Source organism: Odocoileus virginianus, chromosome 21 (genome assembly GCF_023699985.2).
Source record: "Odocoileus virginianus isolate 20LAN1187 ecotype Illinois chromosome 21, Ovbor_1.2, whole genome shotgun sequence".
In the NCBI taxonomy this organism is placed as follows: domain Eukaryota; kingdom Metazoa; phylum Chordata; class Mammalia; order Artiodactyla; family Cervidae; genus Odocoileus; species Odocoileus virginianus.
Genome location: NC_069694.1, coordinates 7,569,915 through 7,592,704, shown reverse-complemented (window position 1 = coordinate 7,592,704; position 22,790 = coordinate 7,569,915). Strand labels below are relative to the sequence as shown.

Below are 22,790 nucleotides of genomic sequence, written 5' to 3'. Positions count from 1 at the left end.
GTTTATACAGTATTACCCTACCTTACATACTTGCTTAAAATATTTTCAACGGCTCCCTATTTCTTTCAAGGTAAAGCCCAAATTCCAGCAACATGGGTCATGAATTTCTTCATCAACTGGTCCCTGCCAATCTCTGCAAATCATTTCTTGCCATCTCCCTCTAACTCTTAGGACCCGGGTGTCCTAAAAGACTTGCCAAACGTTTCCATTCCTGGGACTTTAAATACCCTACTCCATCTATATGGGATAGCTTTTCTTCTTCCTCACTTCTGCCTCCTGGCTAAATCTTGTCATTCATTCTTCATTTTTTAAGAAAAAATTAAGAGTTTTCAGGCATCTCCACTCAGCCTTCCACTTACATACATACACACGTACACACACACAGATTCACAGTGCTGGATTATGTATGACTCCTATGTGCTTCTATGCTTCCCAGGTAGCCCTAGTGGCGAAGAAGCCACCTGCCAATGCAGCAGATGCAAGACATGTGGATTTGATCCCTGGGTCAGGATGATCCCTTGGAGTAGGAAATGGCACACCACTCAAGTATTCTTGCCTGGAAAATTCCGTGGACAGAGGAGCCTGGCGGGCAATAGTCCATGGGACCGCAAAGAGTCAGACACAACTGAGTGAGCACAGATGTGTTTCTATAAGATTTGAATCTATGAACTGAATCAGTGAATACTGTGACATCTTCAGTTTTAAATTCCAACCTCCAGCAAAGTGCTTGACCATAGGAGATACTCAATAAAGATTTGTTGAATGAATAGACAAATGATTAAATGATGAATTCTGGCTTCTAATATCTTGGTCTCAAAGCTCTCATCTATAAAATAAAGGGTTTACCCAGATGATCTCTAAAGACCCATTCAACTATAAAATTCTGTCATTTGTACAAAGCATTATGAAGTGGTGCTTTGAATGTAGAATTTCTAGAGTATATAGATCTGCCCCATTCACCTGGTACTTGGCAGACACTATCTAAACTCTTAGACATTTTATGTTTTTTATTCTTTTTTTCCTTGACTAAACTGTAAACTCTTCGAGGGCAGGGATGTATATAGTCCTCTCCTAGGACCTAAGATGGATCCTTTTATGAGGAAAGTATTCAAAAAATATTTGATAGTTGTTTACAAAAAAAGAAGCTCCTAGTCTTGATTCACTAAGCCATGATAAATACTTCATAAATTCATAATCTAGTTTTGTAAATATTTGGAAATTTTTGTCTCAGTATTGAGTCATTGTCATCATAAAATTTCTTCATCTATTTTCCCCTTTTAATCTTTAAAAAAAAATGCCAAGACATGAAAGCAACCTAAGTGCCCATTAACAGATAAATGGATAAGGAAGATGTGGGGTGTATATATATACATTTGTGTGTGTGTGTGTATATATATATATATATATGAGTGATATGAAAGTGAAAGAGGAGAGTGAAAAAGCAGGCTTAAAACTCAACATTCAAAAAACAAAGATTCATGGCAAATAGATGGGGAAAAACTGGAAACAGTGAAAGGCTTTATTTTCTTGGGCTCCAAAATCACTTCAGATCATGACTGCAGCCACGAAATTAAAAGACACTTGCTCCTTGCAAGAAAAGCTATGACCAATCTAGATAGCATATTACAAGGCAGAGACATTACTATGCCAACGAAGGTCCATCTAGTCAAAGTTAAGTTCTTTTTCCAGTTGTCATGTATGGATGTGAGAGTTGGACCATAAAGAAAGCTGAGCACTAAAGAACTGATGCTTTTGACCTGTTGTGTTGGAGAAGACTCATGAGAGTCCCTTGGACTGAAAGGAGATCAAACCAGTCCATCCTAAAGGAAATCAGTCCTGAATTTTCATCGGAAGGACTGATGCTGAAGCTCCAATACTTTGGCCACTTGATGTGAAGAAGTGACTCATTGGAAAAGACCCTAATGCTGGGAAAGATTGAAGACAGAAGAGGATGATACAGGATGAGATGGTTGGATGGCATCACTGACTCAATGGACATGAATTTGAGCAAGCTCTGGAAGCTGGTGATGGACAGGGAAGCCTGATGTGCTGCAGTCAATGAGGTCACAAAGAGTTGGCACGACTGAGTGACTCTACTGAACTGAATGAGTAATATAGTGGAATATTACTCAGCCATAAAAAGGAATGAAATATTACCATTTTCAGGAGCACAGGAGGACCTAGAGATTATCATGCTAAGTGAAGTAGGTCAGAAAGACAAATACCACAAGCTATCACTTATTTGTGGAATCTAAAATATGACACAATGAGTTTATTTACAAAACAGAAATAGACCCAGAGACATAAAAACAAACCTATGGTTACCAAAGGGAAAAGGGGTGGGATACATACCACTGTATACCACTATATGTAAAATAGATAAACAACAAAGATTTACATTTTAGCACAGGAAACTATATTCAATATATTCTAATAATCTGTAATGAAAAGAATCTGAAGCTGTATATCTAAAACTAATACAATATTGTAAATCAACTATAGTTAATTTAACAAATTAACTTAAAAATGCTCAGTATACATTTCAAAACCTAGTCTTTGTCAACAAACTATTTTTTAATTAATATGTTTTCTTGAGCAATTATAGTTACAAAGTTTCCATAAATTCCTTCACTCCCTTCCTCCACATTTCCCCCACATTTAACATCTTGCATTAGTGTGGTATATTTATTATAACTGATAATCTAATATTGATATATTATTACTAACTAAAGTTTATAGTTTATATTAAGATTCACCCTTTATGTTGTAGGTTTTGATTAATGGGCTCAACATTACAGGAGCCTACAGAATATTTATTTCATTGCCCTAAAAATCCCCTGCCATCCACCTATTCATGCCTTCCTCTCCCCAGTACCTGGCAACCAATAATCTTTTTACAGCTTATCATATAGTTTGAATCATAGAGTATGTAGCCATTTCAGATTCATTCCTTTCAGTTAGTAATGTACATTTAAGGCTCCTCTATGTCTTTTCCTGGCTTGATAGCTCATTTCTTATCACTGAATAATATTCCATTTACCACAACTTTGTTTACCCATTCACCTATTGAATGACATTGCTTTCGATTTTGGGCAATTATGGATAAAGCTTCTATAAACATCTATGTGCATGTTTTTGTGTGGACACAAATTTATAATTTGAAATACTAAGAAATAGTGTGATATGATATGACATATTACCAAATGCAATATAGTAAAAAACATGGGTTGTTGTTGTCATTGTTGTTGAGTTGCTAAGTCATGTCCAACTCTTGTGACCCCGTGGACTGCAGCCCACCACACTTCTCTGTCCACGGGATTTCCCAGGCAAGAATACCAGAGTGGGATGCCATTTCCTTCTCCAGAAGATCTTTCTGATCCAAGGATCAAACCCATGTCTCCTGCACTGCAGGCAGATTTATTACCAATGAACCAGGGAAGTAAAAAATGTGGGTATTTTCTTATAATTCTAAGTATCAGTTATAGTTTTTATTACATCATTACAATCATATTGATTATTCAATTTATTGTCTGGATTTTTTTCAGTTTTTTTATCTTCAATATTTTAATGTTACTACATATTCTTTGAAAATGTTAATGATGCTACAACATTTCATCAAATGGACATTTCATGCTTTAGGTAATTATTCCCCTATGAATGAATCTTTAAATTATTTCTAATTTCCCTCTGTAATAAACAGTGCTGCTATAAAAATATTTGCACACACAGCATTTTATATATTTTTAATTAATTTATTATAATATACTTCAGAGATCACTAGATTAAAAGACAGGATAAAATCTAAGATTCATGATATATTAAAAAGTTGCTTTCCATGAGTATTGTGCAAATTTATATTCTAATCAGCAATGTCTTAACAACCTCATTAACATTGATTTTTATTACTTACATATATTTTTGGTAATTTTATAAGAGAAAATGCTGTACAGTAATTTTTGTAAGTGCTTTTAATTACCAGTCATTTAAATTTTTTCATTAGCTACAGAGTTACAATTTCCTCTCGTATATTTTTTACTCATGTAGTTTACCCATTTATTTGATTTAGAGTATTTTTCTTGTTGATTTGCAATGAATTACTTATATAAATAAAAGTTGGCCATTAGCTTTCTAGATTTGCTCATTTTTCAAGCTTGTTATTAGCTTTTCAATTTTTTATTTTTTTCAAATATTTTAATTATAAATTATGTATGCTCAAATATATATCATCCTATAAACCCTTTTTTATATAATTTCATATTTACTTCTGTTTCCTTCCAGATTTCTGGGGCACCATGTGGCTTATGGGATCTTAGTTCCCTGACCAAGGATTGAACCTGAGCCCTCAGCAATGAAAGTACAGAGTCCCAACCACTGGATTGCCAGGAAATTCCCTATGTATATATATTTTTTATTGTGGTAGAATACACATAACATAAAATTTACCATCTTAAATTTCTATGGCTGTATATTTTTGAAATAAATATATTTATGAGGTTCTAAATTATTACATTAAAATTTTTATTTTTATTAACCACTTCATAATATACACATATATAAAATCATTATTTGTACACCTTAAACTAAAACAATGTTATATATCAATTGTGTGCATATGTGCTCAGTTGCTCAGTCATATCTGACTCTTGGCAACCCTTTGAACTGGATCCCACCAGGCTCCTCTGTCCATGGAATTTCCCAGGCAAGAATACTGGAGTGGGTTGTCATTTCCTACTCCAGGGGCTCTTCCCCATCCAGGGATCAAACCTGCATCTCCTGCATCTCCTGCATTGGCAGGTGGATTCTTTACCACTGCGCCATATGGGAAGCCCTATATGTCAATTTTGTCTCAATAGACCTAGGAAATTTTAATTTTAAAATAGGGAACTAATTGCATCAACTCCATTCATTTAACAGACAATGATTAAGCATTTACTCTGATACGTGAGGATAAAAATTTAAATAAGAGATATTCTTAGAGTCTAATAACAGAGACAAACAGTTCTGAGATTATATGATAAATGCAGTGATAGAGGTATGCATAGTATATCATTGCTACATTCCTTCATTCAACACAAGTTTAGGCCCCAGATATTCAATAGGGAACCAAACAGTAATGGCCCTTGTTTTTAAAAGACAGAGATTACAGTCAAACAAAAGATATAGATAAATGTAGTATATGTTAAGTGTCATATCAGTGAAAACATGGGCTGCCATGGGAACAGAGAGGATATTCATTTAAATCAAATCACACTGGCTATTTTTCCTCCTGATCTGCCTGAGGATCAACTGCCATCATGAATGTCACTGTAACCATCTGGATCAGGAAGTTCATGACCAAACCACTGCCTCAGTAGAGACAAATGGTCACTGATGTCCCTCACCCTGGGGACACAGCAGTGCCTAAGACAGAAAGTCAGGAAAAACTAGCTAGAATGTACAAAACCACACCAGATGTCATCTTGGTATTTGAATTAAGAACCCATTTTGTGGTGACAAGACAGCTGATTTACAACTCCTTAGATTACATCCCCAAAATGAACCCGGACACAGACTTGCAAGATGCGGCCTGTATGAAAGAAGCATATCTCAAGAAAACAGCCAAAAGAATGCAGGCGCAGAATCAAGTCAGGGGAATGTAAGACCAACGGTGACACTGGCAAAAAGCAAGGTGGAGACTGGACCACAGGTGGAGCAGGTTCTGCAGATGGAGGGACTTTATCTGCGGTGACTGAAGATTTTTTTCAGCAGAGGGCCAATAAACTAAAACCTTCTTAAAATCTAAATTTAAAAATAAAGTCAGGAGGTGACGAGTCCACCTGCCAATGCAGGTGGGTACAGATTCAATCCCTGACCTGGGAAGAGCCCACCTGCCGCAGAGCAAAGACACCTGTGCGCCACGACTAGGAGCCTGTGTCGGGAGCCCGAGAGCCCCAGCTTCTGAAGCCCGCGCACCGGAGAGCCTGTGGTCCACACCAGCAGCAGCTACCGCAGTGAGAAGCCCGTGTGCCGCAACTAGAGAGCCGCCCCTGCTCGCCACAGCGAGAGAAAAGCCCCAGCAACGGCAAAGACCCAGCACAGCCAAAAATAATTAATAGACAAAATAACTAAAAAACAAAATCCAACGGGGGAGTCAGCAAGGCTTTCCAGAGGAGGTACTGCAGTTTTGAAGAAGAGGTAGATCCCAGCTAAGTGAAGCGGGGAGAGCACGTCTATGCAGAGAGCACGCAGACCAAGGCCCAGGGGTGCGGGCATGGGCGTGTGCACAGCCCACTGAAGGCTGCCGCAGCTGCAGGGAAGGGGGTCGCGTGCGGTTAATGGGTGAGAAACGGAGCTAAACATGTAGGCAGGAGCCAGAATTGAGTGCCTTCTGGGCTAAATCCTAGCACCACTTTCTGAATAATCATCACTTTTCACATAGAAAGAAGAGCGATGTTCACTGAACACTTACCATGTGCCAGTGTGTATTCAAAGTGCTTTACATGTATTATCTCACAATAATTCAGGCAGCTGATACCATTATTACGCCTTCTCATACACGAGAAGAAAGTGAGGTGCAGAGAGCTGAAAGAGCTTGCCCTCTGCCACACAACTGTTAAACTCAGGCAGTCTAACTGCAGAAGCCAAACCGTTAACCACTCTGCCTCTCACTAGTATGTGATACTTCAAATTTTTAACATTTTAACCAATGACCAAATAGCCAAGGTCATTTGGAGGCTATAGGTTCTGTAAAATACTTATTTCTATTTATTCTTATTCCAGGCCATGCTCTTTAAATTTTTCTTTATGTTTTCATATCTGAAGGTAGTTAGTACACAGTGTCACTATTTTCTTTTTCAGTTTCTTTTTTCTTTTTTTTGGTAATTATTGTGTATTTATTAAGTGAATTTCCACAATAATTTTGTTGAACTAAAATTTGGGATCAGAGGACTTTGGTTAAAAGTGCATTAAATGTATAAATTAAGTTGGAAATTATTCAATGTTTCCACCCAGAAAGTGCTGTATATTTCTTCCTTCATTTTTAAATTTATAAATACATTTTTTAAAATTTTCTTAAAATAAACAGTAGTTGATAAGATTACTCTTAAATGTGTTATAATTTTCATGGAAGTGTAATATCTGATGTTTTCTAATTCTTTATTATTGGCATATAGGAATGCTATTTATTTGTCCATAAAATTGCTTTTTCTGAAATGTGAAACATAAAATTCCCACTCAAAACCTACAAAAATAGAAAAGGTATACACTTTACTCAATAATGTCCAAAACATCCAGAAAAGATTTGTATCACTATGAAAGGCGACAAAGAAACTATGGCATTTTCTTCCTTGTTTATATATAAGTTACACATTCGAACTCTCTGTCACTGATGCATTTCCATATAATTTTTCCAATAATGAGAGAGAAGGCAACATGCTGGTGAGTGCAATAGAGCCACCTCCCTCAAATTACGTTGCTCTCCCTGACCCATCCTAAGTCTCACAGTTCAAGCTAATCATTGACAGAGCTTTACAATCACAAGCTTTTTTACTGAAGCGTTGATAAGACAGTTGAGCAGTCAGTGGCAAACGAAGCCAGGCTGTGCGGTGTGATCTCCAGGGAATGAATGGATTTTCTTCAGCACCGATGAAAGAAACATACGCTATAGGAAAACAATGTCCAGCGGGGGACTGCAAAGATCTGTCATCCTGTCAGCGTTTATTCTCCTACGAGCTGTTACTGGATTCTCTGGAGACGGAAGAACTATATGGTCTAAAAATCCTAATTTCAGTCCGGTAAATGAAAGTCAGCTGTTTCTCTATGACACTTTTCCTAAAAACTTTTTCTGGGGCGTTGGGACTGGAGCATTTCAAGTGGAAGGAAATTGGAAGGCAGACGGAAAAGGACCTTCTATATGGGATCACTTCATCCATACACACCTTAAAAATGTCAACAGCACGAATAGTTCCAGTGACAGTTACATTTTTCTGGAAAAGGACTTATCAGCCCTGGATTTTATAGGCGTTTCTTTCTATCAGTTTTCAATTTCCTGGCCAAGGCTCTTCCCGGGTGGAATAGCATCAGCTGTCAATGCAAAAGGTCTCCAGTATTATGATACTCTTCTCAATGCTCTGCTGCTTAGAAACATTGAACCTATAGTTACTTTATACCATTGGGATTTGCCTTTGGCGCTCCAGGAAAAATATGGGGGGTGGAAAAATGAAACCATGATAGATTTCTTCAATGACTATGCCACATACTGCTTCCAGACGTTTGGGGACCGTGTCAAATATTGGATTACAATTCACAACCCATATCTAGTCGCTTGGCATGGGCATGGGACTGGTATCCATGCTCCTGGAGAGAAGGGAAATTTAGCAGCTGTCTACAGCGTGGGACACAACCTGATCAAGGTACGGTACAGCTGACTTCACAGTATGCTTTCAGAATATAAAGAGCAGGAGTTTAAAAGAAACTCTACAAAAATGTATGTTTCATTTAAATAACTTTTTACTGAAATCAGCTCAATTCTAGCCTAATTCACAAGTTCTATCCTCAGATTTCATACTTAAGGTAGTGCATGTTTTATTTACCTAAGCTACTATTACTGTATTAACCCAGTTATTTTCCCTAAATATTGCACTTTTTAAATTAACCATTTTAAAACCTACAGCTATACATCAGAAAGTGAGAATATGAGTTTACTTTCATCCTGTGGAAAACCAGTCCTTCATAAATTTAATTGCTGAAATCCTTTTTCTGATCCTATGCAACCAATTCAGAACTTAATGTTAAGGCATGACCATTTCAAACATATATTTGTTGTTGATATTGCTATTCTTAGTGATATTTAGCAATAATGAGGTAGATAAATGTTAGCTAACTGATGATACATATTAAATGCAGGAATTGAAATAAATGTATTTCACAGTTGATTTTGTGTTACATGGCAGAAAAGATGAGACTATTTGTTCTAGGAGTTAAAATTAAACTAGTAATATAACAACTGGAAAGAAAATGCTCTACTAAGTGTTTTAAAGGAGTATATTTCAAAACCTAGAGTTTATGTTGGGAAATGCTAAAATGATTAAAAGAATAGTGAAATGTAAGGAAAATAATAGCTAATATTTATTGAGAAGTTTTTACCACAAATTACATTAAGCATATTATATGTATTATCATATTTAATCCTCATAATAACCTTATGAACTAGGTCCTTTATTATCCCCATTTTAAAGATGAGGAAACTGAAGCTTAATGAGATTAAATAAGTTGCCCAAGGTTACAGAGTAAAATGAGCTGCTGTGACCATGAATTTATAAATTACAACATTATTAAACACAGAATATCTATATTAAGAATATTTTTAAAGAGCAATCTTTCAGGAATTTTCAAGAGATTTTTGTCTTACATTGAGGCTAATATCTAGAATCAGGCTTCACTTTTTAATCTAGTTTACTTGGAAAAAATAAATTACTCTGGACACCTGCCACATTTTGAAAATGAAAAAAGCTTTACTAGTAGGGTTTAATAATGTGCTAGAAGTAATTTGATGTTTTAATAATCAAATGTTAAATATATAGAAACAGAAAAATGTATAGGAACATAAAATTACTCTATGTCTAAATTTGCACATACAAAAATATCTGTTAACCCTTCTTTCCTTTTTGAACTTTTTGGATTATTATACATGTGCATTGCACTGTTTCAGTCACACCTGCCCTTGGAGTTCAGTTAACAGATTGCATTACAATCTCAAGGTCATTTACGTATCTTTGACTGTACTTGTGTACAGAACAAATATTAATGTATAGATATACTGTGATTTGGCAAATAGGCCTCAAAGGGGAGAAAGCATACAGCTACTAACTATGAAGATTATACATATATATATTTTAGAAAAATATTCCTTTTATTTAGTTATTTAAATTATTAAAATAATACATGCTCGTGTAAATTGAGATATAAAGTGAAAAAGTTAAATTTATCCCTCCCTCTGCACCTGATAATCCCAAACTCAAGGAAACTACTGTTAGTAGTATCTCATATAGTCTTCATAAAGCTTTCTATGCAAATATACACATGTGCATATGTGCTTATTTAATCTTTTTATAAAGAAAAAATTCTAAATTGTTAAAAGTTTTTGGTCACCTGGAAAAATGTTAACAATTAGAATTATCATGAAGAATATGTTTCAGTGGTTAATTTAAAGCCCTAAAAACTATCTGATATAAACACACAGAAAAAAAGTTTTAATTAACAAATAGATACTGTTTCCAACTTATTCTATCAAAGCTATATTTTCAGATATTTTTCATTTTCCTCTAATTTGAGATAAACCCTGTCTTTAACATAAAATTAGATAAAATTTATTGTTTAAAATAAAAGGCTTATATTTTGATTATTTTCCAAATAATTACTTTCATCCCTTTAAGTTTCTAAATCACTGACCTACATAAAGAGCATGAGGGGTCCCTTGTAACCAGTCAGAAAGTGAAATGTGCTGCATAACCCAGTGACCTATAGCACCAGAGAGAAATCTTGCAATACTTTGGCAGCCCGGGGTGAACTAGATTTTCTCATTTAGCCCCTCTCTGGCCTTCCTTTAACATAGAAAAGATTCATTTGATATTTTATGTTGCAACAAAGTATTTCTCCCTTATTATGCCAACTTGTGACCCACAAGAAGCATTTCTTTAGGCTTAGTTTTTTGTCCAAGAACATTTATTGAGTTAAAAAAAAACCTAATATAAAACTAAATTCATAGGTCATTTATAGACCACTTTATTCCCCAATCCTCAGATACTGAAAAGATTTCACAGTGGCTCTTTGTAGCCTTTCTAGTTCCAGGATGATGTTGAAAATACCATCTTAGTCTTAAATGTTCTGGTTTGCAGGAAACCTGAAGGGTCTAGCCAATCCTGAGACTGACCTGGAATCTAGATTTCATTTTATTGCATATCTGGGGATTACCTTAGAGCAAACTAAGTCTCAGGTAAAAATCTGCCACAATGATACCTACTAATAGATGCTCCACTCTGAGTTTTTAACATTTGGACAGAAAGAGGGTGCATTCTTTGGCCTTGACCATCTCTAAGCACTATAATCATAGCTTTAAATATTTTCTATGATTTTTACAATAACCTTCCCAGGTACCTATTATCATCTCTGTTTACAGAGTGACATTTCTACCAAGCATCATGTCACTCCTTTGCATAAAATCCATTAGTGGCTTTCCAAAGTTTTAGGAATGAAGTCCCAAGCTTTCACAAGATCTTCAAGACACAACCCCAGCCTCCATTTCCTCCCTCCTGGCCACAAACTCTAGCCCCTAGTACTCTACGCTCCATAATAACGCTCTGCTAGGAGTGCTTTGTGAAAGGGAAACTTGCTCAGTCGTGTCCGACTCTTTGTGACCCCACGAACTGTAGCTCACCAGGCTCCTTTGTCCATGGGATTCTGCAGGCAAGAATACTGGAGTGGGTAGCCGTTCCCTTCTCCGGGGGATCTTCCTGACCCAGGGATCGAACCCAGGTCTCTCGTATCACGGGCAGATCCTTTACTGTCTGAGCCACTCCAGAACCCAGGAGGGCCTTAATTTTACGCTACTATTCCTCTCCATGCAGCCTCTGTGCGTGCGTGCTAAGTCTACTGGCGCTCTATCCAGCTAGAACGCCCTTCTTCCTCCCTGTTTTATCCAACTAATGTCCTTCAAGACTCAATTTCGGCAGTCTCCACTTCCAAGTTCTCGACTCAACAGAGTTAGTGCCCCTCCTGAGGGCTCCCATGATAAGACTGCTTGCTTCTATCATAGCACTCCTTTCATGTGGTATTCTTCCAGCTTCCTCGACTAGCCTGAGAGTTCTTTGCAAGGAGAGACTGTTTGATGTGTTTTATGTTTCCAGCACCTAACACAGAATGTTAGGTACATGCTAGGTATTAATATTGTGGAATGAATGGTTTGGGATTTCTATCTTATACCTTGTAATCAAAGAACCAACCACAAGTTCAAAATTCATATTTCATTGCATTCTAGCTACTTCTTGAAATATTGCTTATATTTATTCAGTGGTGTGTTTTATGAGTTAGGATTCTTGGTTGCAAGAGACAGAAACCTAACTCAAGTTGACTTAAGCAAAAATGAGCAATTTCCTGTAACCAAATCACAGGGATGAATGGACCCAGTAACTAGGACACCTTCAGAGGCCCTTTATCTTAGTCTCTCTTGTTCATTTCTTCTTGTGGGTTTGCCCCATACTCTGCTTTGTAGAGGAAAGAGTTCTCTGTCCCAAAATCAGGTTTTAAAATCCCAGAGACAAGATTCTAGCCTGTTTGGCCTATGCATGCGTGCCTCAGAGCAGCAAAATACCAGGTTTTCATGTTAATAAAGGCAGGAATGGTATCTGTTTTCATTCTATCTGTAAATCAACAAATATGCAAAATAATTTAAATATATGAATTTTATTCCCCTCCCCCACCTTAAAAATGAAATATTTGAGCACCTCTGAGTAAACACACAGGGAGGTGGGGGATATGAGGTTGCTCATAAGATGGTAACTCCTTCAGTTTATTACACCTCTAAACACTGCCAGCTTCTATGACAGTTCTGATCATTTCACAGCTTTAAGTTATTATCTGTCATAGACGTCTACTGTTTACATAGTACTGGGATTTCTTAACCTGGATGCTGTTGACATATTGGGCCAAATAATTCTCCCTCCTCGCAAGCTGTCCTGCGCTTTGCAGGATGTTCATCAGCGTTCCTGGCCTCTATCCCCTAGATGACAGTGGCACGCTTGTCCCCAGGGTTACAACCAAAATTGTCTCCAGACATTGTCAAATGTCCCCTGAAATTGAGGGGGGGTACAAAATTTCTCCCCCTTCCCTCCCTTGAAAACCACTGACTTAAAGCTATAAATTGTCAAGGGGTTAAAGATATGAAGCGTAAAGAACAGCAACTTTGAAATACTATCAGTATGAGGGACATACAATTGTCTCAGTTTTACAAAATCATCTCAAGGAGATTTTCACCAGACTTGTTAAGTTCCATACACAGACCCTAATCTACAGCATATCAGGATGTGTTTGGAGAACAAATGACGCTTTAAAAAATATTAAACGAGAAAATAACATTGATGATTGTATCTAGTTTGGCTTTTCACACATTGGGAAGAAAGACTGTTCCTATTAGTTTTGTGTTATTTGTAAAAGACTTGAAAAAGTTGCCCCAACCCATTTCTCTTATATAGTTATTTATGAACAAAACAATAAACTTACTTTTTGCACACTTGTTCTTTTTGAAGAGTAAAATTCAAGAATTCAGACAAAATGTTATAGAAGCAATATTATAAATATATTAATACTTATCCATTTTTGATGCCATAACCTTGTGTTTCACAAAGCATTATTTCATGGTTGCATTTGGCTGGCTTGTTTGTATACCCAAGTACCACATGCATTATTATTTTTTCTTTAAAAATGTTTATTTTGTGGGGAGTCTCCTGGGGGTCTAATGGTTAAGATTTGGTGTTTTCACTGCCATAGCCCAGGGTTCAATCCCTGGTTGAGTAACTGAAATCCCATAAGATCATTGGCCAGAAAAAAGAAAGTGAAAAAAACAAGTTTATTTTGAAAGGAAATCTGATATCCTATTATATATGAAAGACCAGTGTTTTCTAATATCCTTAAATATGTGACATTTAAAATAAAAGAATGTTCCTCTTTGTTATGCCCAATATCATACTCCATACAAAAAGATATAGATGTACCAGCCTTGAAAAACCATAATGAATATCTAAATTTTATTCTGCATCTGAGTATATAATCAGTGGGATTCCCTTGTGGCTCAGAGGGTGAAGACTCTGCCTGCAATGCAGGAGATCTGAGTTTGATCCCTGGGTTGGGAAGATCCCCTGGAGAAGCAAATGGCAACCCACTCCAGTATTCTTGCCTGGAAAATCCCATGGATGGAGGAGCCTGGCAGGCTACAGTCCACAGGGTCACAAAGAATCTGTCACGAGTGAGTGACTTCAATTTCACTTTTCACTTTTTTCAGTCCTAATACCAAACCGAGTGTGTCATTTAAAAATGTGTCATAAAATACATTTTCTTATGCAGTTAAAGTAATTTTAGTAGCATAAAACTATTCATTAAATGGGAAAATGCCAATATTTATCTTTATGTATGAGTATTTTAAATATTCATATTTTATTTTCTGAATATTTTATATTTATTTGAAATAAACTTTTCAGTAAAATCTTTAATGAAATAGAATTACATAAAAGAAAATATAGGTCAACACTTGTTTGTATACCACACACAAATGATGAAATGATATCTTTAAATTCCTCAGGGGCTCAAGAGATTGCTTAATACAGTGAAACAGGCTTTCAGGACAAGATATGTTGGGAAATTCTACTCGAGGTCAAGGCCTCACCAGTTTGTTCCTGAGCCTGGAATACGGCTTGATTTACACCCTATTTTTCCACCTCTTTGAGGAACTCTGTCTTGGCATTTATTGGCGTCATTCCCTCAGAGAAGGTCACACAGGCTGCATATGTATTAGGTATTCAATAAATAATTCAATTGATTATCTTCTATTTAAGGAAAATCTGCTTTGCCCCAGAAAGGATTTAAAATTGTAATTGAATAAAAGTGGCTTCAGACGCACACACACACACACACACACACACACCAAACCAGATACTGGCATAAACATATTGTCTTTTCAGAACATGCAAATTCATTGTGTATGCCTGCTTCTGTGAAAAAGTTTACATTGAAAGCCCATCTCAAAACAAGGTGTGCAATGTTGACAGCTCTGAAAGCTGAGTGGTGTGTTTTCAGGGGTCATTATATTATCCTTTCTACCTTTATGTGTTATGACAACTTTCACAATTAAAAGCAAAAAATACATCAAGTAAGAAAGCAAAGAGATTATTTTGTATTTTGAAAAGAAAACAGTCATCTTTCTATAGTATGCTTCTTAAGGGTTCTGTCAAAATTCCTAACCAAAATTTAATGCTAAAACTGCAGAAACAGCTGTGAAAAAGCCACCATTCACATGATTTATAGCTAAACCTTCTTTGGCAACAGACGGCTACAACTGTTTTCTTGAACAAGAAGGCTGCCCTGTTTCATAGGCACATTTAAATAGATCAAATGTCATTTTTAAACCTCTTCAGCCCAACCCCCCCCAAATATTTTGAAAACCAAGCATAATATTTCAAAATGGAGTTTCTAGCAGGAGCACTTTTTAGCTTGTCTTGGTTACAGAGAAGCAAAACCTTCAAGGATCATCTGAAATGGTTTTTTTCCATGAAAAAAAAGAGGAATTTTTAAAAGCTCCCTTGTTAAAATTGGGTTGCAAGACAATAATATATTAAAACTAATTTTTGTTAAATCTGCTAGCTAAAAAACTTGCCGAAGCTTTTCTGTCCATGAGAACACTAAAAAAAAACTAACTTGCTACCTTCCACCCCTTCCCTTCTAATACCAAAAACAACAAAACAAAGGAAAAATAACACAGAAATGGGGTAAAGGACAGAAACTGGTTTTAATTCTTAAAAAGTGGGCACTTGAGACAATTATTACAGATAACTTTTTTATGTTCTATTATACTATTCTTAATAGCTATTATGATAAGACTATTTTATTGCACACCTATTATTGTGTCAGAAACTGTACTAGGTTGCCATTTCCTTCTCCACTTTTCATATGTTACCTCGTTTAATTTTTAAATCAACCCTGCCAGGTAGGTATTCTTAGAGGCATTTTATAGTTGATGAAACTGAAGCCCACAGAAATTTGTATTTTGTATAATTGTGAGATTACACAACTGTACAAATGTGTTTTTTTAAATTTGCAATAAGTGTCAGATCCAAAATTTAAATTTCATTGGTCTGAATACAAGTTAGCAAGTTAGCTGACATGAATCAGCTACCTAGCCTCAGCAAAAAAGAACAATTTACAGCCTGCAACCCCATGGGAGCCACTTGTGTTGATATAGACTTGATAGATATTTGACTTCACTTTGCCTATTTAAAGACCAAAACAATCTAGCTGTATGTTTTATTTGTCCACAAAATCTATGAACAGTTTATCCCTAACTCATGCATTAATCATGAGGTTTATTATCTGTCCCATGATTTTAATTTTTATTTGTCAGAACTTTAATGTTCCATTAAAGTTCTATTTATTCATATGTGTGTACTTTTGGCAATACCATTTAAAGTTTTAAAATGTTAACATAATTATTCATTTAATTAGCTAATGCATGGTATATATATTTAACATTATATGTACATAAATATGTGTGTGTGTGTGTGTATATATATATATATATATTTTTTTTGGCCTCACTGAGCAGCTTGCAGGATTTCAGTTTCCCAAAAGGGATTGAACCCAGGCCATGGCAGTGAAAACCCAGAATCCTAACCACTAGGCCACCAGGGAACGCCATAGTACCTATATTATAATCCCAACTCATCTTTATTAGGACCTAAGTCGCATCTAGCAAGATATAGGAAATAGTGATCAAGCAAGTTAAAATTAGTATTCTTATCAATGTTTCTAATCAAATTTGAATACAAGGTTCAAACAGCTTTTGGATAAGTATTGCCAGAGAGTTTCAATAACCAGAATACCATTGTTTGACAGAAGAGTCTAGTAAAAAAACTATTTGTAGAGGACAGTTGGTATTTTAAAACCTTCAAGAGACCTGTGTTTACCTTTTCTAATCATTAAGTAGAAAAAGTTATACTTCGGTGAATGATTAACAGGTTTAAATAAATGTAATTATAAATGTTCAGAGAATAACATTGTGATCATATTTAAACAGCTTGATTTGATGTGAACACTCTCATAGAAAATTAGGCCCAACTGGAGATCGAAAATATTGTAACTAATGGAAACAGTGCTAGATACAATGAAACTATGAACTGAGGGAAACATTATACTAGTTTATAATATAATACGTGTCATTTAATTGCATGCAAAAAATCTTACTGAGAAAACTATTAGAAAATAGTTTATATTAAAAGAAAAAGGAGTAATTAAAATTATTGAACATTAACAGTGATTCTGTTGCTGGAAAGCAGAGACACTGAGAATAGACTAGAACCTTCTAACTTACTAACCAATAAATAGTGAATCATAGAAGTAATGAAAGTGACTTCCTGGGTGATCTAATCAGTTCAGTTCAGTTCAGTCACTCAGTCATGTCCGACTCTTTGCGACCCCATGAATCACAGCACGCCAGGCCTCTCTGTTCATCACCAACTCCGGGAGTTTACCCAAACTCATGCCCATCGAGTCGATGATGCCATCCAACCATCTCATCCTCTGTCGCCCCCTTCTTCTCCTGCCCCCAATCCCTCCCAGCATCAGGGTCTTTTCCAATGAGTCAAATCTTCGCATGATGTGATCAAAGTACTGGAGTTTCAGCTTCAGCATCAGTCCTTCCAGTCTAATAGTGCTACCTAAAAATTGAGGGAGCCTTGAGGCTGGTGAAAACCAGGATCCTTTAGTATTTTGAAGGAATCCATTCATTGGTTCTCTACAGCATCATATCTTGACCAGAGATTCTGTGACTGAGTCTTAAATCAAGGGTTGAGTTTACTGTTATCAGTTCATTTTACATGGTAATCATGTGTTATTGTATGCTTGCTCGTTATACCTTTAAATATCAACGTGTTATTCTGGAGTGAAAAAAAAAATAAAAACATTCTTTAATATATAATGAAATCCAGAAGAACAGAACTTTTTATTTAAGTCACTTTTTTTTTTTGAGACTTTTGGAACTTCAGAGAAAATGAAAAGTAATAGCACAGAGCAATTAAATTCACTGACAGGAAACATCTGTTTCAACCTATTCTCTTGACTTTTTAAAATTTCAAAATAGTGCATTTTTACTACAAAACATTTAAACAATACAGAAAGACATCAAGTTAAAAATGAACAGTCTTCTCTTTTCTTACTCCCTAAATCCATACCCAGAGCTAACAATGCTAGCAGCTTGCTCAATGTCAAAATATATTTCTCTCTATATATAAGCCTATACATATAGACATTTTTTAAAACTTTGAATCATATTATTATATTAAGATTTTATCATTTCTAACTAATTGAAATGAATGAATAAGTATACTGTTTTTCTTCTTCTTTCTGTACTTCTCTCTCCTACTAGAGGTCATAGGTCACCTGAGGGCAGGAGCTATCTTGTTAATATTTTTTCTAAATGCCTACTAAAGTGCCTTGTATTTGTTTTCTCTTTGTATGTATGCTTTTTTTTGTTGCTTTGTTTGTTTGTTTTTAAGCAGGGTATTGGGAAGTCTTCAATTAGCAACAATCACACTTTGGATAAATTTAATTGGCTACAATACTGTCAATGTGCAAAGCTGCCTTGTTTTGTTAAATAAGTGTTTATAGACTTGATTAATTTAAGCAAATAATCACCACAATGAATGAAGAATGAAGAAAAGGATAAAATAATAGCCATGGGTTGAAGAAAAGCGAGAAGTAAAAATGATTTCTCTAAACTTGCTTTTACTGCTGTGTATAATTTCTTTAAGGGGAAAAAAATAACTAAGCAGAACGAGAGGTAATGCTGATGAACTCTCTGTTTTGGGACTGAGGTGATGTCCCAGCTGGTAAGGCTGGATGAAAAGTGAAAGTGAAAGTCACTCAGTTGTGTCCGACTCTGTCACCCCATGGACTATAGCCCATCAGGCTCCTCTGTCCATGGAATTCTCCAGGCCTGAATACTGGAGTGGGTTGCCTTTTCCTTCTCCAGGGAATCTTCCCAACCCAGGGATCAAACCTGCTTCTCTTGCACTGAAGGTGAATTCTTTACCGCTGAGCCACAAGGGAAGTCCTCCTGAAGTGTTCCTGGCACCCCCGTCACATGCCTCCCTCACTGTACTGACCGTTTCTGTGCCATGTCTGTTACATACTCCTTGCATTTACACGGCCTGTTCAATCACCTTTGAGTCTAAGATATAAATGTCTGTTTTGAAAGCACATAGTTTTATGTGCATCATGTCCAGAAATGACAGTGACCTAGAGGTTGAAGGATTTAGCTCTAATTCTAGCTTTGTACTAATTGAGACATTGGGCAAGTTATGAATTTCTTGTGCTTCAGCATCTTTTCCGTAACAAAGAGTTTTAAAGAATTAGACCGGATGATCTCTAAAGTCCATCTTCTACCTCTAATTAGCAGGCAAGAACACAAAACTTGGAGCAATACAGCCTCGGCTTGACTTAACTTATGAACAAACCACCTAACCTCTCTTCCCTTGCTCTCTTATAAAATGGGAATAATAATAGTACCTACCTCTCGAGATTTAAATGGGGACTGTAATGAGATAGGACATGGAAAGTAGTTAGAATAGTGCTTAGTATCTTTATTGACTGAACAATAAATGTTTGTTATTCAGTCGCTAAGTTGTGTCCAACTCTTTGCAACTCCATGGATTGCAGCATGCCAGGCTTCCCTGTCCTTCACTATCTCCCAGAGTTTGCTCAAACTCATGTCCATTGAGTCAATGATGCCATCCAACCATCTCATTCTCTATCGCCCTCTTCTCCTCCTGCCCTCAATCTTTCCCAGCATCAGAGTCTTTTCCAATGAGTCAGCTCTTCTCATCAGGTGGCCAGAGTATTAGAGCTTTAGCATCAGTCCTTCCAGTGAATATTTGGCATTGATTTCCTTTAGGATAGATGGGTTTGGTCTCCTTGCTATTCCCGGGACTCTCAAGAGCCTTCTCCAGCACGACCAAAAGCATTAGTTCTTTAGTGCTCAGCCTTCTTTATGGTCCAGCTCTCACATCCATACATGACTACTGGAAAAACCATAGCTTTGACTATATGGACCTTTGTTAGCAAAGTGATGTAGGAAAGCTATGACAAACCTAGACAGTGTGTTAAAAAGCTCAGTATGTTTAGCACTAGATATATGTTTATTTTTACTACTGTTTGTATTATAAATTTTCTATGATTCTGCAATTTAAACACTATTCTATTTTATCATGAAAATCACTCACCTTTAAGGAACTGTTTAATTATGACTTGTGCAAAGATGATGCTGGGCTAAGTGCTATGCAACCAAAGCATCCCTGCCCTTTCAGTCTAACATTGACACTGGCGTACAGATCACCATCTTCAGTCAAGACAGTCAAATGTAAAAATGGTTCCTAAGGGATTGTTAGCCTCTGACAGCAGTGAGGACAATACCCAATGTCAACATTGCTAGTTCTAGGAAAGAGGGGAATTACACATAAATGTCACACGCTGTACTAGGCACTTGGACAACAACATGGTTTTCTGAAAATCCCAAGTTTGCTGGTAGGTCCTCCATGAACTTTCTACATGATCCTAAATTTCAGACACATGTAGATATTTTATTCTCAACAGGCAAGAGTGAGACCCTCATTCAAAGACTATTTAGTTCTTTTAATAACCAAGTGCAGCAGAAAGAAAATGTAATTTTAAAACAGTCTGTCGTGGTTCATGTCAAATGGCCTTTCCCCAAGATTCAAAATTTAGAACTGGTGGGACATAGAGAAAACCGGATGGTTTAGTGTAGTGTTCAGAGAGGCCTGGGTTCACATCCTGGCTCCACCACTATTCAGTCTCTGTAAACTTCAGTTTCTTCTCTAAAATGGGAAAATAAAACCTGCTCTGCAGAGGCTGTATTATCAACAGTGTATCTCAGGTCACCAGCAAACTAGCCGATCCATAGTGGGCATTCATTCAACAAGTGTTCTATGCCAGGCTCTCCCCTGAGCATCTGTTTGTAAAACTGTGAACAAAATAGATACAGTCCCTACACTTAAGAAGCCTGTAGGCCAAGAGTGGATCTATGCTGCATGAGATTTACATAAAGGAAAAAAAAGCAAAAAAACCCATAAACACAAGTGTTGGTACAAAAGTAAACATCTATTTAGAATGAGAAAAATTTTACAACAAATTACTGTAGTAATTGTAGTCTTAGAGATTCAGATTATTTTCTGAGGTCTCTCCAAGGAATTTATCAGAAATACTTAATTAGAAACATTTCCATTCATTGTCTGGCTCCCCACTCCACCCAGGACATTTCATGGGGACTCAGGCCAGTGAGGAGCCCTGAAGTTTTAGGATCCTTAGGATCACAGTCAGTCTGCCTTTGTGGCAAGCCCCAAAGTGGTAGGTCTTCTTTTCACTTTTGTAATAATTATATTATTTGTAATTTTCAGAGTGGTTTCTATATTGACTATCTTTAACTTTTTATTTCTAAATTCTGAGGAAAGGCTTCAAGTCTCCTATCCAGGCCATTTTGGCTTCAGTTATACTTGGAGATATAGTCTTTTTGCATGAAAATATTACTAACAGGATCACTACTGTCAATTTAATAAAAACAGAAAACTTAAAATGTCATTCCACCTTTTGCAAAGTTGGCATGCAAATATTCTCCTTGGGCAAGTAATCTGAATTTCAGTAAGGTACCAGTTTACTGATACTGATTTCTTCTAAGTGCCCTCCTAATATCTGGAGAAACCTACAGATGCTTCACTTAATAAATTATTACCTTTATTCTAAACCTTTTCTCCTTTGTGTTGCCAGGCTTAGATTCTGGCTCAGGCATTAGTTTAATCTAGTAATATTACAATTGAAATTAGAATTCTATGACAATTAATAGGACCTTGTTTTGCAGGAACAAATATATTAGTGTAGTTTTTATATGACTTCTATGGGGAAATCCTGACACTACACAAATTGATAACAGTCAATGATTTGTAAGAATAAGTTGAAGATATAAAAGAAAAGAAAATAGGAGGAAAATGAATTTTAACATGATCTGTTACTCCAACCATACAAAACTTGAATTCAAACCATTAGAAATACAACTGGTAAATATCTTCTTTATGAAAGGTAATAACTTTTGTTAATATTTATATTCTCTCCTAAGAATAATGAGCGTAAGATATTGTTTCTAAGAGAGTTTCAAGATTGTCAAAAAATAACAAGAAAATAACAATCACATAATATATTTCAAGGAAATAATAGTCATACAATCTTTTTAGCAATGAACTATAAAGTTGACATATGTTAAGCACCCAATAAATAATGTGGAGTGAATGAATATTAAATAATTTAGAAGAGCAGGAGTGTAGAAAACTTGATACTTAATATAAAGATGTGCTGGGGAAAAATTAAAAAATATTTTAAAGTACTAGGTGAATCAAATGGAAATTAATTCTAGCCCAAATGGACAATGAATAAACTCAGTCAGCAGCAACAAAAATAAATGAGGACAAAACTGTCAGCCAGGAGCCTTGAGAGTTGAGGGAACGCCACCTGCGAACACGGGCCGTGCCCACACGACTTCCCACAGTTGTTCTCCACAGCAAGTTAAATAATTTTCAGCTTACTCCTTTAAAGTACTTTAAAAAAAAAGTACTTTAAATTTAGGTTTTTGTGGTTTTCATAAGGTCTTTAAGTATATTACCTGTTCTGTCTTCACAATAATTCTCTAGAATGTCTATTTTACTGCTGCTGAGAGGGAAATGACTTATGCAAGACCTTAAGTTAATTAGTAGCAGGGCCAATGCCAAAGCCTAGGTGTCCTGCTTCCAAGACCCAGGTCCTGTCCCCTGTGGTACCATAGAGGTGAGCAGCCCTATGTGGCATTCCTGACCGCCAGTTATCCCCCAAAAGAGCAATCAATGATTCCAAGCAGATGGCTGAAAAGCAGTCACACTGAAGGACAAAATGTATGCAAAGCAATTTGGAAACATGTAAAGCATTTCAAAAAATAGGTAGCTCATTCCTGGGAT

The 22,790-nt window shown here is 36.2% G+C and overlaps 1 protein-coding gene across 1 annotated transcript in view; it reads left to right on the top strand.

Moving 5' to 3' along the window:
- Nucleotides 1-7,556: 7,556 nt before the first annotated feature.
- Nucleotides 7,557-22,790, top strand: part of KLB (klotho beta) — a 32,446-nt gene continuing 17,212 nt past the window's right edge. The window contains exon 1 of the mRNA XM_070452006.1: nucleotides 7,557-8,390. Coding sequence (XP_070308107.1) covers nucleotides 7,653-8,390 — 738 coding nt within the window. The 5' untranslated portion in view covers nucleotides 7,557-7,652. The remainder of the gene's footprint in view (nucleotides 8,391-22,790) is intronic.